Source organism: Oncorhynchus mykiss, chromosome 16, assembly GCF_013265735.2.
Source record: "Oncorhynchus mykiss isolate Arlee chromosome 16, USDA_OmykA_1.1, whole genome shotgun sequence".
Lineage (NCBI taxonomy): Eukaryota > Metazoa > Chordata > Actinopteri > Salmoniformes > Salmonidae > Oncorhynchus > Oncorhynchus mykiss.
In genome coordinates, this window is record NC_048580.1 from 25,561,512 (window position 1) to 25,580,131 (window position 18,620).

Consider the following 18,620-nt stretch of genomic DNA (forward strand, 5'->3'; position numbering starts at 1 on the left):
TAAAGTATTGTTGGGAACCCCTGTAAAAAAGGTTGGGAACCCCTGTAAAGTATAGTTGGGAACCTCTGTAAAAAGGTTGGGAACCCCTGTAAAGTAAAGTTGGGAACCCCTGTAGAAAGGTTGGGAACCCCTGTAAAGTATTGTTGGGAACCCCTGTAAAAAGGTTGGGAACCCCTGTAAAGTATAGTTGGGAACCCCTGTAAAAAGGTTGGGAACCCCTGTAAAGTATTGTTGGGAACCCCTGTAAAAAGGTTGGGAACCCCTGTAAAGTATTGTTGGGAACCCCTGTAAAAAGGTTGGGAACCCCTGTAAAGTATTGTTGGGAACCCCTGTAAAAAGGTTGGGAACCCCTGTAAAGTATAGTTGGGAACCCCTGTAAAAAGGTTGGGAACCCCTGTAAAGTATAGTTGGGAACCTCTGTAAAAAGGTTGGGAACCCCTGTAAAGTATTGTTGGGAACCCCTGTAAAAAGGTTGGGAACCCCTGTAAAGTATAGTTGGGAACCTCTGTAAAAGGGTTGGGAACCCCTGTGGGGCCAATGTGATCATGGAGTCACATGCATTTAAAAATAAAAAAATAAATGCAATCTTTATTTAACTAGTCAAGTCAGTTAAGAACAAATTCTTATTTTACAATGACAGCCTACCCCGTCACTGTATATGCTCACACATATGCACACTCTCATGTGGCAATGAACCAAAACTCACACACTGGCTTTCCTTCCCTATTCATACCTCTGATGCAATGCGACTAGATTAAGCAAATGACTGTACTGAGTGTACAAAACATTATGAACACCTGCTCTTTCAATGACATAGACTGACCAAGTGAATCGAGCTGAAAGCTGCGATCCCTTATTGATGTCACCTGTTAAATCCACTTCAATCTGTGTAGATGAAGGGGAGGAGACAGGCAATAGAATGATTTCGAAGCTTTGAGACAGTTGAGACATGGGTTGTGTGTGTGTGCCATTCAGAGGGTGTGAATGGGCAAGACAAAAGATTTAAGTGCCTTTGTGCAGGGGATGGTAGTAGGTGCCAGGTCCAACGGTTTGTGTCAAGAGCTGCTGAGAACTGAAGAGCTGCTGGGCTTTTCATGCTCAACAGTTTCCCGTTTGTATCAAGAATGGTTACCCATCAAAGGGACATCCAGCCAACTTGACACAACTGTGGGAAGCATTGGAGTCAACATGGGCAAGCAAACATGTGGAACACTTTCAACAACTTGTAGAGTCCACGCCTGACGAATTGAGGCTGTTCTGAGGGCAAGGGGGGGGGGGGGGGGGGGGGGTGTTCTTAATGTTTTACATTACCATGAACAAAGATGATCCAATCCAAGAAGAACAATCCAATACAGAATCTCATGTGCATAATAACTCATAATCCTTTATGCATGTAGTTATAGCTTAAAGTGTATTATGCATAGCTAATAAGGCTCTGTGGATGTGTTTATAATGCATTATGAAGAAGGTATTCATAAGAAGTGTTACCTATAACTCTTCCCTAAAACAATAGTCATGAATAAGGCTGGTCTTATCCTTTCAGGCTGGTCTTATCTTTTCACTTGTTGTATGACATCACATGTTATGTATGTTTCTGACATATGTACCAAGATGATTAAATAAACCTAAACCTATTACTAGCCACACTGATACTAGTAAAGCCTACCCACAGCCACAAAACGGTAGTCAAACGTGAATCAAATATTTGACTGAGGCTTTAAGGTCAACCCCCCCCCCCATCGCTAAAGACCCCATGTTCTGCTTGTCTTCCTCTATCACTATCTGTTCCTTTTTCTATTCCTTTCTTTCTCCTTCTATCTCTCGTTTCTGCCGAGGAAGAACGGGAGTATGTTTTGTGTGTTTTTAGGTTAGCAGCCACTATGCACACACAGCTGTACAGTATGTTTAGTATTAGCGGAAATATTAAGTGGGCAATTCTTCCCACTACCATAGATGTTAAAGGTCCAATGCAGCTGTTTTTGTATCAATATCAAATCCATTTTTGGGTGACAATTAAGTACCTTACTGTGTTGTTATCAATTAAAATCATCAAAAAGAAACAAAAATAGCTTCTTACCAAAGAGCAATTTCTCAAGCAACAATTTTGCTAGGACTGTCTGGAGGTGGGGCGCTGAAAACTGAAAACAACCTGTTATTGGCAAAGAGGTTTTGAACCAGATCCTATTCATTTACTGATTCCTAATCCAATGTTTGGAACTATCTGTCTTATTGGTCTATTAACTAATTTACCACCTGGTGAAGTCACCAGGCAGGCCAAAACTCCATCCCACCAAAACAGACAGAACTTTCACGCGGCCTTTTCAAACAGCTCTTACACTAAAGGGGCATTATCATCCTTTTCACAATTTCACAGTATTATTCCAACCACATAGTGTGGAAATATATATATAAAACACAGGAACATTTAGTTTTTGACTGCACTGGGCCTTTAATGACAGTAGATACAGCCATATCTCAAAGATTAGCCATTCACATTTAAGTGAAAAAAATGCCTCGTCTGTCAATTTGGTAAAACTTTTAGGGGAAGGTTTGACAAAAGGGAAATGTTAATGTAATGTTAAACAATATTCATGTTTAGTAACTTCTTAGAATCTTCCTATTGTAGGAGGGTACTTTCTGTAAACACTGTATGGTCCTTTCCCCCTCACGCTCACTCACACGAGCAAGGCCTTTTTATTGTTCATAAAGCATAACCATAAAAGTCGATGCACCCCTGCTCTCCCTCACTGAGAAAGCATATTCCTCATAGCATAGCAAGCACATGACTCACATCTCTGTGTGTGTGTGTGTGTGTGTGTGTGTGTGTGTGTGTGTGTGTGTGTGTGTGTGTGTGTGTGTGTGTGTGTGTGTGTGTGTGCGTGTGCGTGTGCGTGTGTGTGCGTGTGCGTGTGCGTGTGCGTGTGCGTGTGTGCGTGTGTGTGTGTGTGTGTGTGTGTGTGGCAAGGAGGAGTTGTCTCTTCTCTGCTATGGATTGTTGTTAATGACTTTAGTACTTGTGGCTCCCAGCAGTTGGAGGCTTTAAAATTACGGGGGGTGTCTGTGGATCCGAATTCTTTGGAACCTTCTTCCTGACAGCTAAAAGTTTGAAGCTTCTCCGCATGTGCCAAATTCTCCACTATATGCACAGTTTCTGCTCTACTTGTTCGGGTGCCTAGAACAGGCTACTCTGGTGAATCTTAGTGAGGAATGGAGAATGGTGCTATTAGGTAGGGCTGTTGCGGTGACCGTATTAACGCCACACCGGCAGTCATGAGTCAAAATTCCATGTGACCTTTGAGTCACGGTAATCTCCTTTTATGAACACCGGACATGCTTTGATAGTACACAACTTGCTAACTAACATCAGGTCCTAATGGCCTGGTACTCAGGGCTCTATTGTCCCTCTAACCACTCTGACATCAATGCAAATACAATCGAAAATCATCAAACACATCATCAAAAGAGTATCATGCTTTTAAAACTCACCTCAATGTGATGATCAATATGAAGAAAGAAGTTCAGCAGCAGGTTGAAACTGAGTGTAAAACATGGTCGTTGTGAATGTTGTTTCAAAGCCTAGCGCTATGAAATAAACAGCACTTTCTAAGGTGACGATTAATTCAAAACATCAATACACGTTAGAGCTTATTCTTAGGCATATGAGCCCAAGCCTCAAAGGCTTACAGTTAGCCTACAATTATAGTGAATTTGTATTTGATTTTGAACAGCCTAGTAATAGGGCATTTTTTATATTTTCATAATTCATTGGGTGACACATTACCTCTAGGTATACAGAGTATCTCACCACCATGCGTTTCCATCTACTCCTCCTCTCTTCTTTATTCCTTTCTCGAGCGTGTAGAGGGGCAGTCAACAGTTTAGTGAAATATATTTTGTTGCGAAAACATGTTACTATCAATGTTCCCGAACAGATTTCACATGGTTTCTCAAATTAAGCACTGGGTTGCTGTAGAAACAGGGTTGGGGAGCCCACGGCACAATGAGAGCATGCTCCTCAAACAGGGGTTGATGCATGGAGTTAAATAAGTGTTCTTATATTTAGTTATCAGCTGCTCATATTAAGCACAGCTCCACTATACAACCGAGCATTGCCATCATTCGCTATCTGAGTGCATGTGGACGACATGTCTTTTCCCCCTGCCCCTGTTCCTGCCCATTTGATAATGGGCCATTGTAAATCTAAACTAATTTGACATATTAATAAAGACAATATTACATTGAGAATAGTTTGATGGGTGAAGATATGATAACTTGATGAAAGTGAGGCAAGCTTCTTTTTTTTTGACTTTCTCAAATCATCAAGAGCCTGTATTCGTATCATGTAGCCCGTATATGTTTTGATTTCTAAGACATTGTTAGGTTTGTATCATTCACAATCAAAGTTGGCAAATAACTCTAAATCTAGCGTATAGGACCTGTAACAAATTATCACATTAACGCTCAACATAGCCACTTCATATGCGCCCTCGCTCCAGAATGGGAAAAATATCCTTTCTATTTTATTCATATTCAGCTAAGTTCAATTATATTCTTCTTACTATAAAATCATATAATATACAGTGCCTTGCGAAAGTATTCGGCCCCCTTGAACTTTGCGACCTTTTGCCACATTTCAGGCTTCAAACATAAAGATATAAAACTGTATTTTTTTGTGAAGAATCAACAACAAGTGGGACACAATCATGAAGTGGAACGACATTTATTGGATATTTCAAACTTTTTTAACAAATCAAAAACTGAAAAATTGGGCGTGCAAAATTATTCAGCCCCCTTAAGTTAATACTTTGTAGCGCCACCTTTTGCTGCGATTACAGCTGTAAGTCGCTTGGGGTATGTCTCTATCAGTTTTGCACATCGAGAGACTGACATTTTTTCCCATTCCTCCTTGCAAAACAGCTCGAGCACAGTGAGGTTGGATGGAGAGCATTTGTGAACAGCAGTTTTCAGTTCTTTCCACAGATTCTCGATTGGATTCAGGTCTGGACTTTGACTTGGCCATTCTAACACCTGGATATGTTTATTTTTGAACCATTCCATTGTAGATTTTGCTTTATGTTTTGGATCATTGTCTTGTTGGAAGACAAATCTCCGTCCCAGTCTCAGGTCTTTTGCAGACTCCATCAGGTTTTCTTCCAGAATGGTCCTGTATTTGGCTCCATCCATCTTCCCATCAATTTTAACCATCTTCCCTGTCCCTGCTGAAGAAAAGCAGGCCCAAACCATGATGCTGCCACCACCATGTTTGACAGTGGGGATGGTGTGTTGCTTTTACGCCAAACATAACGTTTTGCATTGTTGCCAAAAAGTTCAATTTTGGTTTCATCTGACCAGAGCACCTTCTTCCACGTTTGGTGTGTCTCCCAGGTGGCTTGTGGCAAACTTTAACCAACACTTTTTATGGATATCTTTAAGAAATGGCTTTCTTCTTGCCACTCTTCCATAAAGGCCAGATTTGTGCAATATACGACTGATTGTTGTCCTATGGACAGAGTCTCCCACCTCAGCTGTAGATCTCTGCAGTTCATCCAGAGTGATCATGGGCCTCTTGGCTGCATCTCTGATCAGTCTTCTCCTTGTATGAGCTGAAAGTTTAGAGGGACGGCCAGGTCTTGGTAGATTTGCAGTGGTCTGATACTCCTTCCATTTCAATATTATCGCTTGCACAGTGCTCCTTGGGATGTTTAAAGCTTGGGAAATCTTTTTGTATCCAAATCCGGCTTTAAACTTCTTCACAACAGTATCTCGGACCTGCCTGGTGTGTTCCTTGTTCTTCATGATGCTCTCTGCGTTTTTAACGGACCTCTGAGACTATCACAGTGCAGGTGCATTTATACGGAGACTTAATTACACACAGGTGGATTGTATTTATCATCATTAGTCATTTAGGTCAACATTGGATCATTCAGAGATCCTCACTGAACTTCTGGAGAGAGTTTGCTGCACTGAAAGTAAAGGGGCTGAATAATTTTACATGCCCAATTTTTCAGTTTTTGATGTGTTAAAAAAGGTTGAAATATCCAATAAATGTCGTTCCACTTCATGATTGTGTCCCACTTGTTGTTGATTCTTCACAAAAAAATACAGTTTTATATCTTTATGTTTGAAGCCTGAAATGTGGCAAAAGGTCGCAAAGTTCAAGGGGGCCGAATACTTTCGCAAGGCACTGTATATAATGGCGCAGGACATATCTTGTCAGCTAAATTAACAAGCCTACAGCCTATGGCATGGAGCATAGCCAGATAACATACAGTAGGCCAACTCAAATTCTGTTCTTCTGAAATATATTTTCTTCATATCATGTTTCTTCAGACCTGACTGAAATAAATATTGGATTTATTGTGATGATGTATATTAAATTGATTTATTACACCTTTTTTAAATGTAAATGTTTCAAAGGCGTGCGTAAAGCGTTTTGTATGCAGCTAAACTTGTTTAAGTTAAATAACGGTCAATTACCGCGAGACCGGCAGACTTTTACATGACGATAACCAGCTGACAAAATCTCATGACTGCCACAGCCCTACGCACCACTAGGCAAAATATGTGTTTTGATTGAAACAAAACACAGGTATTCTACAGTTTGTTAACACCATCTGCTCTAAAATCTACTCACTGTACGTAATTCAGAACAACAATGTACCTCGAAACAACACTATACATAACTCAAGAAGATCTAGATGCATATTCCTGTGAAAATTATTGAGATTAAATGGTTGACATTCAGATGCTGCATGGACGTTTCACTGGTAAAACTTATCACTCACGATTTGTCACGCCTGCTTCAGCCTCTCCCTCCCTGGCGCTCGAGAGTGCTAGGCTGCCCAGCATTGCGCACTCCTGCCACCGTCATTACACACACCTGCTCCCCTCGTCACGCGCATCAGCGATTCATTGCACTCACCTGGACTCAGTCACCTGTGTTCCTCCCCTTTATCTGTCTGTTCCCCAGCTCTGTTCCCCGCGTCAGCATTAATTTTCTTCCCTGGTTCTGACGCTGTTCCTGTCCTGTTCCATGTCTGTGCTACATTAAATGTTCTACTCCCCGTTCCTGCTTCTCATCTCCAGCGTTGGTTCTTACACGATTGAAAGTTAGAAATGTGAAGCGAGGGTGACCACAAAAATGTGTGTGCAAATTAGGGGTAAAGAAACACATGCACAGAATCGGATTCGGATCTTCAGCTCTGGGGAAGACCATTCCATGGGCAACCTTACAAATATTAGAGCGGAGGCAACGGTATGGAGTCACCATTGGTTTATTGGAGTATGGAGTCACCATTGGTTTATTGGAGTATGGAGACACCATTGGTTTATTGGAGTATGGAGTCACCATTGGTTTATTGGAGTATGGAGTCGCCATTGGTTTATTGGAGTATGGAGACACAATTGGTTTATTGGAGTATGGAGTCACCATTGTTTTATTGGAGTATGGAGACACCATTGGTTTATTGGAGTATGGAGACACCATTGGTTTATTGGAGTATGGAGACACCATTGGTTTATTGGAGTATGGAGACACCATTGTTTTATTGGAGTATGGAGTCACCATTGGTTTATTGGAGTATGGAGTCACCATTGGTTATTGGAGTATGGAGTCACCATTGGTTTATTGGAGTATGGAGTCACCATTGGTTTATTGGAGTATGGAGTCACCATTGTTTTATTGGAGTATGGAGTCACCATTGGTTTATTGGAGTATGGAGTCACCATTGGTTTATTGGAGTATGGAGTCACCATTGGTTTACTGGAGTATGGAGTCACCATTGTTTTATTGGAGTATGGAGTCACCATTGGTTTATTGGAGAATTATTATTCCAGAATCCAGTGAGGAACATTAGCTGGGTGACCAGACTCTCTGGATGCCTCTTCCCGACAGCCAAACAACCTTCTGCGCATGTTATACTTTATTCACAAATGTTTTTATGTAGCTCCGGTGATGCTTTCCCCTCCCTTCCAGTTCTCTCACTCTGTAACGGATTTCTTCTTCCTCTTCTTCTGAGGAGTAGTAGGAAGGATCAAAATGCAGTGTGGTGTGTATCCATAATGTAATTTAATGAGAATGAATACAAAATACAGAATCAAAATGAAAACCGAAACAGTCCCGAATGGTGCAAACACTGAAACGGAAAAATATAATACACAGGTGGGAAAAGGCTACCTAAGTATGATTCTCAATCAGAGACAACGAACGACACCTGCCTCTGATTGAGAACCATACCAGGCCAAACGCATAAACACAACCTAGAAAAATGAACATAGACTGCCCACCCCAACTCACGCCCTGACCATACTAACACAAAGACAAAATAAAGGAACTAGGGTCAGAACGTGACACACTCACCCCCCGGCGATGATCAGACGTCTTTGTCTGTTTCAGCCTACGACATGTTGTACAAACTTCTTTGTCTATTGTAGGCCTAGCTATAAACGGCATGATCACAAACACAAAATCGAATTTAACACCCACACACATTGGGCGTCCAATCCGGCCTGCAGGTGGTTTGAGTAAAAATAGAATCATAATATGTACAGTATATATACACTACATGACCAACATCTCTTTCCAAAATCATAGACATTAATATGGAGTTGTTCCCCCCCTTTGCTGCTATAACAGCCTCCACTCTTCTGGGAAGGCTTTCCACTAGATGTTGGAACATTGCTGCGAGGATTTGCTTCCATAGTGAAGTCGGGCACTGATGTTGGGCGATTAGGCCTGGCTCGCAGTCTGTGTTCCAATTCATCCCAAAGGTGTTTGATGGGGTTGAGGTCTTCCACACCGATCTCAAAACCATTTCTATATTTACCTCGCTTTGTACACTGGGACATTGTCATGCTGAAAGAGGAAAGGACCTACCCCAAACTGTTGCCACAAAGTTGGAAGCACAGAATCATCTAGAATGTCATTGTATGCTGTAGCGTTAAAATGTCCCTTCACTGGAACTAAGGGGCCTAGCCCGAACCATGAAAAACAGCCCCAGACCATTATTCCTCATCCACCAAACTTTCCAGTTGGCACTATGCATTGGGACAGATAGCATTCTCCTGGCATCCACCAAACCCAGATTAGTCCGTCGGACTGCCAGATGGTAAAGTGTGATTCATCACTCCAGAGAATGCGTTTCCACTGCTCCAGAGTCCAATGGCTGTGAGCTTTACACCCCTCCAGCCGACGCTTGGCATTATGCATAGTGATCTTAGGCTTGTTTGCAGCTGCTCGGCCATGGAAACCCATTTCATGAAGCTCCCGATTAACTGTTATTGTGCTGAAGTTGCTTCCAGAGGCAGTTTGGAACTCGGTAGTGAGTGTTGCAACCGAGGACAGACGGTTTTTACGTGCTATGCACTTCAGCACTCAGCAGTCCTGTTCTGTGAGCTTGTGTGGCCTACCACTTTGCGGCTGAGTCGTTGTTGCTCCTAGACGTTTCCACTTTACAAAACAGTACTTACAGTTGACCGGGGCAGCTCTAGCAGGGCAGAAATTTGACAAATTGACTTGTTGGAAATGTGGCATCCTATGATGGTGCCATGTTGAAAGTCACGGAGCTCTTCATTAAGGCCATTCTACTGCCAATGTTCTTCTATGTAGATTGCATGGCTGTATGCTCGATATGAGCATCCCTGCCCTAAATTGTACATATGCACTAAGGTTGTACAGCAAACTCAGCTTATTACATCTGCCACTGCTATTGATACACTGTACAACATTTGAAGTTGAGTCAAATAACAAAAAATCAAGGCAATCACAGCTACATGATTTCTAGTTTACATCTTGTTGCATTCGCGGCTAATGTTAGTTAGGCGACTACGTTAGCTAAGCTAGGGTTTAGGGTTCAGACCTGGGCAGAAATGAGTTATGTTTTGTAGTTTATTTTAAAATACCAACTTTTCAAATACTCAAGTCAGTCAAATATAGTTTATATAGAGCTTCAACTAAAAGGCAACTGTTTTCTTTGGTATTCAAATTCAGAAAACCAAATAATATTTGAAAGTATTTTGAATACCTCTGTAACGGTTTTCTTTAGGTGAAGGAGAGTCGGACCAAAATGCGGCGTGGTTATTTAGATACATCTTTAATGAAGATGAAACACGATCAATACAAAAAAAACAATAAACGTAACGTGAAAACCGAAACAGCCTAAACTGGTGCAAACTAACACAGAGACAGGAACAATCACCCACGACACACTCAAAGAATATGGCTGCCTAAATATGGTTCCCAATCAGAGACAACGATAAACACCTGCCTCTGATTGAGAACCACTCCAGACAGCCATAGACTATACTAGATACCCCTACTAAGCCACAAACCCAATACCTAACAAAAACCCCAAGACAAAACACACCACATACAAAACCCATGTCACACCCTGGCCTGACCAAATGAATAAAGAAAACACAAAATACTAAGACCAGGGCGTGACAGAACCCCGCCCCCAAGGTGCGGACTCCCGACCGCACAACTAAACCATAGGGGAGGGTCCGGGTGGGCGTCTGTCCACGGTGGCGGCTCCGGCGCGGGACGTGGACCCCACTCTAACAAAGTCTTAGTCCATTTTCCTCGCGTCCTTAGATAGGCGACCCTCGCCGCCGACCTTGGCCTAGTAGTCCTCACCAAGGGCCCCACTGGAATGAGGGGCAGCTCGGGACTGAGGGGTAGCTCGGGACTGAGGGGTAGCTCGGGACTGAGGGGTAGCTCGGGACTGAGGGGTAGCTCAGGCAGGTAGTTGGCTCTGGCAGATCCTGGCTGACTGGCAGTTCTGGCAGATCCTGGCTGACTGGCAGTTCTGGCAGATCCTGGCTGACTGGCGGATCCTGGCTGAATGGCGGATCTGGAAGATCCTGGCTGAATGGCGGATCCTGGCTGACTGGCAGCTCTGGCTGCTCCATGCTGACTGGCTGCTCCGGCTGCTCCATGCTGACTGGCTGCTCCGGCTGCTCCATGCTGACTGGCTGCTCCGGCTGCTCCATGCTGACTGGCTGCTCCGGCTGCTCCATGCTGACTGGCTGCTCCATGCTGACTGGCTGCTCCATGCTGACTGGCGGCTCTGGCTGCTCCATGCTGACTGGCGGCTCTGGCTGCTCCATGCTGACTGGCGGCTCCTTGCAGACTGGCGGCTCCTTGCAGACTGGCGGCTCCTTGCAGACTGGCAGCTCCTTGCAGACTGGCAGCTCCTTGCAGACTGGCAGCTCCTTGCAGACTGGCAGCTCCTTGCAGACTGGCAGCTCCGGACAGGCGGGAGACTCCGGCAGCGCTGTAGAGGCGGAAGGCTCTGGCAGCGCTAAACAGGCGGGAGACTCCGGCAGCGCTGGAGAGGAGGAAGGCTCTGGCAGCGCTGGAGAGGCGAGACGCACTGTAGAGGCCTGATGCGTGGTGCTGGCACTGGCGGTACTGGGCCGAGAACACGCACAGGAAGCCTGGTGCGGGGAGCTGCCACCGGAGGGCTGATGCGTGGAGGTGGTACTGGATAGACCGTGACCGTGCAGGCGCACTGGAGCTCTTGAGCACCGAGCCTGCCCAACCTTACCTGGTTGAATACTCCCGGTCGACCTGCCAGTGCGGCGAGGTGGAATAGCCCGCACTGGGCTATGCAGGCGAACCGGAGACACAGAGCGCAGGGCTGGTGCCATGTAAGCCGGCCCAAGGAGACGCACTGGAGACCAGATGCATAGAGCCGGCTTCATGACACTTGGCTCGATGCTTACTCTAGCCCGGCCGATACGCGGAGCTGGTATGTACCGCACCGGGCTATGCACCCGCCCTGGAGACACTGTGCGCTCCACAGCATAACACGGTGCCTGCCCGGTCTCTCTAGCCCCCCGGTAAGCACAGGAAGATTGCACAGGTCTCCTACCTGGCGTAGCCATACACCCTGTGAGCCCCCCCCAATACATTTTTGGGGCTGACTCTCGGGCTTCCATCCGCGTCGCCTTGCTGCCTCCTCATACCAGCGCCTCTCCGCTTTCGTCGCCTTCAGTTCTTTGGGGCGGCGATATTCTCCAGGCTGAGCCCAGGGTCCTTCTCCGTCCAATTCGTCCTCCCATGTCCATTCCTCTCGCTGCTCCTGCTGCCGTTTGTCCTGCTGCACCTTGGGGTGGCGACACTCCCCTGGCTTTGCCCAGGGTCCTCTCCCGTCAAGGATTTCTTCCCAAGTCCAGAAAGCCTTATTACGCTGCTCCTGCTGCTGCCCGTTACCACGCCGCTTGGTCCTGTTGTGGTGGGTGATTCTGTAGTGGTTTTCTTTAGGTGAAGGAGAGTCGGACCAAAATGCGGCATGGTTATTTAGATACATCTTTAATGAAGATGAAACACGATCAATACAAAAAACAATAAACGTAACGTGAAAACCGAAACAGCCTAAACTGGTGCAAACTAACACAGAGACAGGAACAATCACCCACAAAACACTCAAAGAATATGGCTGCCTAAATATGGTTCCCAATCAGAGACAACGATAAACACCTGCCTCTGATTGAGAACCAATCTAGGCAACCATAGACTATACTAGATACCCCTACTAAGCCACAAACCCAATACCTAACAAAAACCCCAAGACAAAACACACCACATACAAAACCCATGTCACACCCTGGCCTGACCAAATGAATAAAGAAAACACAAAATACTAAGACCAGGGCGTGACAACCTCTCAGAAAACCAAATAATATTTGAAGGTATTTTAATATAATGATCGTAAGCACATGGTTTGGAGGGTTCTTAGATATTCAGCTTAATGTAGTTTATAGCCTAAAAGGAAATACATGAGGGACATGGAATCACCTCAACATTAGAGTAGACCACTTTTGCAGCTTCAAAATGACTAACAAAAATATTTTCATATTGAGTGAGACATAAGCTAGTACAGTAATTCTTGACATCAAGTTCTTATACATGTGCTGTAACTTTGTCATTATTACAATAACAACATTGTTTTTACATAGGACTTTGGAAATTGCTTTATAATTGCATAGTAATGGAGTTATTACATAATTGGAATATGAGACAGTCACTAAACCTTGTGTACAGTAGTTACAAAACTCTCAGCTCATTGCTATGGAATTAAAATGCAATTACCAAAGTGTTATGTAACAACATGCTAATAAAATGTTGCTCCAAAAGTAATTACAGTTGTATTAAACAGGCACAAGAACAGTTTAATGTTAAGTGTTACTGAGAATGCTAACAGGAACAAAAAATTGATATTAAGTATCGGAAGGAAACAAAATATCCCAAAACTACAGCCAAGAAAATCATGTTAATTTAAATTCTGAGTAAACCATCCCTTTAAAGATGGTATAGTGTGTGTTTGAAACAAGAACACTTAACCTCAGATGGACAAAGAGGTTAGAAGTTGTTTTTGCTAAGCATCCAACTTGCTGTTTGCAATATTTGCAAATGGCTTTGAATTACTCTGCAGTATTTTCAGGTATGATCAAATTAATTGCAGACTTCAACATTTTCAGTGGCATGTTGAAAGATTCATACAGTAGTTGAGCGTCATAACTTATTTGTACTTATCGGTACAAAATATTGGTAGTCATTTTTGGGATCTGTATACAAATAGTTGTAGTCACCTCCAAAGTAACTACAGTATGTGTTCCCTGGAAAAAATAGTTACTTTCCACAAAGCATAGTAAAACTATAATTATTCCAGGTCTGTTAGGGTTAGGATGAGGGTTAACTAACATGCTAAGTAGTTGCAGAACACTATGGTTGAGGTTAGCTAAAGTTGTGGTTAGCTAAAGTACTCAAGTTGTCCCAGACGCGATTCGAACACGCAAACTTTGGTTTGCTAGACGTTTGCATTATATGCCACACATCCTCCTTGACCATCCTCCCTTCTATGGTTTTGCTAAATGTAGCTGTTAAGTACCAGTGTCCTGCCAAAAGCTCACACTGAATGAGGCCTGAGCCTTTTGCCTTTATCATGACTTTACTGACATTTAGGCAGATAGCTAGTAAACCTACAATTATCAAGTGATACGGCCGATTAGCTCATATGGTAATTAGCTAGGTAGTTGGCTAGCTTGCTAATTTAGTCAGCCAGTTAGCTAACATAAATACGCCTGCCCATAAATCAACAGAACTGCTTTGAAAATGCCAGCTGTCAATGAAAGAGAACAGACTGTCTGTTTGACAAACATGAACCACACAGACAGGAGAAAATAACTACATTCTAAAAGCAAATTCAACCATAGATAGCTACTAGCTAACGTTGGTGATGCTATCGCTACCTGTCCTAATTGTTTCCCAGTGCTAGCTAGCTAGTCTAGCGTTAGCCCATCACAGAGATTTCAGATTGTGTGAGAGCAGAGCAACAACGTGAAATAAAATGTACAACCCTCATAGCTATACAATCAACACGTGTTGCTTGCCTTGAGTGAGAATGTATTATCTCTACCACTCCTATAAAGGATCTTTTTCTCCTTCAAAAATATGAACATTTGCTGTTAGAAGGTGTCATATTACTGGACATGTACCAAATTAGCTTCCCTTCATTTTGACTGTAAGATTGGTTTTAATTATATCAACAACACCTTTTTTAAATATTCAAACGGAAGTTGAAGGTCATAATTCATGTTTCTCTGTGATTCGAGTGTCACTATTGACAACTTTGTTGGATTTCTTTAATGTCTGTTGTCTATGGCAGAATTATCATTTAAAAACCTATCTTTGTGTAAGAAAACTGGTGAACGGATCTGGGCGTCGTGGTGAGCATTTAGGGAATGTAGTTCTTTGTGGACGTGAGCAATTTCGTTCCGGAATATGGAGGGTTCACAGAGATAAGACGAGGAGAAAAGGTATATTTAACATGAATGCATTGCCCAATCAACACTATCGTAACCATTAATGTTATAATTGTAGTACAGTATTTTGATTTCAGCCCTCCTACTGAAGTGTAATGGCTTATGTGTCATGTGCTCATGTGTGTCGTCTGTATGACATACAGTAAGTAAGCAAGTGAAGAAATGTTGTTAGTATGTGAGGTTTTCTGTAAACCGTGTGTGTGTGTGTTTGTTTCTGTGCGTGTGTGCGTGCGTTTGCGTGTGTCAGGCGCTGTACAAAGAGGAGTTTGAGAAGAACAAGGGGAAAGGCTTCAGCGTGGTGGCCGACACACCGGAGATGCAGAGAGTGAAGAAAACGCAAGACCAGATCAGCAACGTAAGTCTATTTACTCTCTATCTACATTTTCAAAAACAGAACTAAACCAGTAGAGAGTCAACATTCCTAATGAACTACACCCACTTCCCTATCTCCCCCTCTTCTCACTTTGGACCAAAAGATTTTAGCTGCAAAGGTCATTGCTACTAGCCTGGTCCCACATCTGTTTACGCTTAATACATTTACAGATCTGGGACCAAGAACCATTGCTAATAGTGCTACGTACAAAACTGCAGTCCTTCTTTGCAGGCTGTACTGTTTTGTGCTCTCCCTTATCCTTTATCCATCAGCAAACATAAACTCATTTTCTCCTGACTGACCAAACTAATAGACAGATTTTGTCAAATGGACTGGCTCAATCTATCTCATTCCATCTCTATATCATATATCAGATAAGGCTAAAAGAATGAGACTGTTAGAGACTGTAGTATTCCCTAGAGGTATAATGGAGAGCCATGGCTAGAATTCAACACTATCTCTCCTCATTCCACTCTGCTACTGCTGCTCCAAGGAGAGAAAGAGGGTGAGAGAGAGAGAGAGAGAAATAGAGATACGAAAGAGGAAGGGGGTAGTGAGAGAGAGAGAGAGAGAGAAGGGGGAGAGAGAGAGAAGGGGGAGAGAGAGAAGGGAGTGGGAAGAGAGGGGAAAGGGGAAATATAGAAAAAGGCAAGAGAGAGTAGGGGGAAGAGAGAGAGAGAGAGAGAGAGAGAGAGAGAGAGAGAGAGAGAGAGAGAGAGAGAGAGAGAGAGAGTGAGAGTGTCTATCTGGGGAACAGCAGCAAACTGAGAGTGGACATTCACTTTCTCCTCATAGCTGAGGGAGTTTGACCATATAGGGCAACTCCTTCTGGGGCCCTAAGAAATGTCTGAAATGTGACTTCAAGTGTCAGACTAACATAATCCCCTCCACTGACTCCCTCCTAATTCTGTCTGTTTATGTTTCACCTTTCATTATTTCCTCTTACTCTCTGTGTTTCTGTCTAGATATGTCCTCTCTCTCTGCCCGTCTCACATTCTTAACTCTTTATCTCTCTTTGATTTTTCTGAATGCTTGCCTCAGTCTGCTTCTAGTTGTTTTTTTCTTTATTCTATTCTAGCTATTTTCTCTGTTTTCTTGTCTTTCTCTCTGTCTTTTACATACACTCTATATTTGTTATGCCTCTTTTTCTCTCGTTCTAAAGCTCCTTAGTAGTTTGTTGAGTTCCCGAGCTTGTTTACTTCAGGTCGTTTGAGGACGAGTTGGTTACACAGGGCTGCACTTCGCTTCCTCTGGACATTCAGTCCTCTGTTTCCTCCATCCTCAAATTTCAATGGCTGCATTCCAGTAGTTGAACACAGTTCGGACAGATCGTCTCCTTTCCTTTCATGGCCACTTGTCTCCTATAAGGGTTACTAGATACAATTTCTACTGGTTTATGAGAACTACTAACCCTATCCAGCCCTTTAAGACAGTTGTCATGAAGGAAAGGAAACAAGGAAAGGAACCATTGTAGGATTTTCTTAGCACATGGTTGTGGATTGGAAAGTGATCTCGTTTCAGAACTTTAGAGCAAACCTCCTACCAAAGTTATGTGATCAGGGCTTAACTTGGTTGCAAACGTATTCATTGTTAAATCACTGTTGTCTTTGAACTGTAATTTCCTCTTTGTTTTTTTCAATACCTCCAAAAATGGTACTTCACACAAACCTAGACTATTAAGTTGTTGATGGCAGAATTTGGCAACATAGTGACCCCTTCTGGAACGATCTATAAAGTGCAGTATTCTCTCAGTACAATGTATGATGTCTCCGTTCTGTCTGTCTGTCTGTCTGTCTGTTTGCAGATAAAGTATCATGAGGAATTTGAGAAGAGCAGAATTAGTAGTGATGCCCCACCCCCAGTGAATGCCAGTCAAGGTAAATACTCCACACACATGCATGCACATGCGACGTGCACACACTCATACGCGCATATACACACACACACACACACACACACACACACACACACACGCACGCACACACACACACACACACACACACACACACACACACACACACACACACACACAATAAAAAGCATACTGTAACAGACCTGGCTGGGTTCAAATACTATTTTGGGTATGCCAGCTAACTTATAGACATTTGGAAGTAAGTATTTGGATATATAGAGAGGGAAAGAAAGAGAGAGGGAGGAGGTTAGGGAGGAAGTTGGGGAGGGAGGGGGAAGAGAAAATAACCCAAAAGCCCATTTTGACTTGAGTATTGCTTCCAACCATTTTTTTCCTCATATGGTCTACTATTCACGATTTTAGAAAAGTCAATTGATAAGCTAATAATGCTTCTCACTGCCATTCTCAGTACACAGTCCACTATCAGGCAGCCTGATGTCCTAATACTACAAATTGTTTTAAATGTCTATGTCTTCCTTGCATCTATAGTATTAGGTAGTATTAGGCCATACTTCCAAGTCATTACCAAAAATGTATTAATGAATTATTCTGAAATGTTGCATAAAGTTGGAAACTTTAAGATCGGCTTCCAGTTGACAGCAGCACCTGGTTTGGGCTGGGAAGAAACAGGCGAGCGCAATTAGTAATCAATCAATGGTGTCCTAATAGAGCAGTTGGAAATACAAGCACTGTGCATACGAACGAAATATTTAATTGGTGGTGTGATGCAACTTGACAGAAATTAAGAATTCAATAATTTCATCATTCACAAGTACAATATTTTGAAAATAAGAAATATGTATTATTTACAGTGTATTTGGAAAGTATTCAGACCACTTGACTTTTTCCACATTCTGTTACGTTACAGCCATATTCTAAAATTTATTAAATTTGAGTTTTTTTCCTCATCAATCTACACACAATACCCCATAATGACAAAGCAAAAAGCTGTTTTTTTTAGAAATGTTTGCACATTGGTTAAAAATTAAAAACGAAAATATCACATTTACATAAGTATTCAGAGTCTTTACTCAGTACTTTGAGTACCTATGACAGCAATTACAGCCTTGAGCCATCATGGGTATGATGCTACAAGCTTGGCACACCTGTATTTGGGGAGTTTCTCCCATTCTTCTCTGCAGATCCTCTCAAGCTCTGTCAGGTTGGATGGGGAGCGTCCCTGCACAGCTATTTTCAGGTCTCTCCAGAGATGTTCAATAGGGTTCAAGTCCGTGCTCTGGCTTGTCCACTCAAGGACACTCAGAGACTTGTCCCAAAGCCACTCCTGCATTGTCTTGGCTGTGTGCTTAGGGTCCTTGTCCTGTTGGAAGGTGAACCTTCACCCCAGTCTGAGGTGCTGAGCTCTCTGGAGCAGGTTTTCATCAAGGATCTCTCTGCACTTTGCTCCATTGATCTTTCCCTCAATCCTGACTAGTCTCCCAGCCCCTGCACTTAAAAACATTCCCACAGCATGCTGCCACCAAAATGCTTCACCGTAGGGATGGTGCC

The 18,620-nt window shown here is 43.1% G+C and overlaps 1 protein-coding gene across 1 annotated transcript in view; it reads left to right on the plus strand.

Moving 5' to 3' along the window:
• Nucleotides 1–18,620, plus strand: part of LOC110491720 (LIM and SH3 domain protein 1) — a 35,650-nt gene that overhangs the window by 4,245 nt on the left and 12,785 nt on the right. The window contains exons 4-5 of the mRNA XM_036946599.1: nt 15,074–15,181; nt 17,004–17,076. Of these exons, the coding sequence (XP_036802494.1) occupies nt 15,074–15,181; nt 17,004–17,076 (181 nt within the window). The remainder of the gene's footprint in view (nt 1–15,073; nt 15,182–17,003; nt 17,077–18,620) is intronic.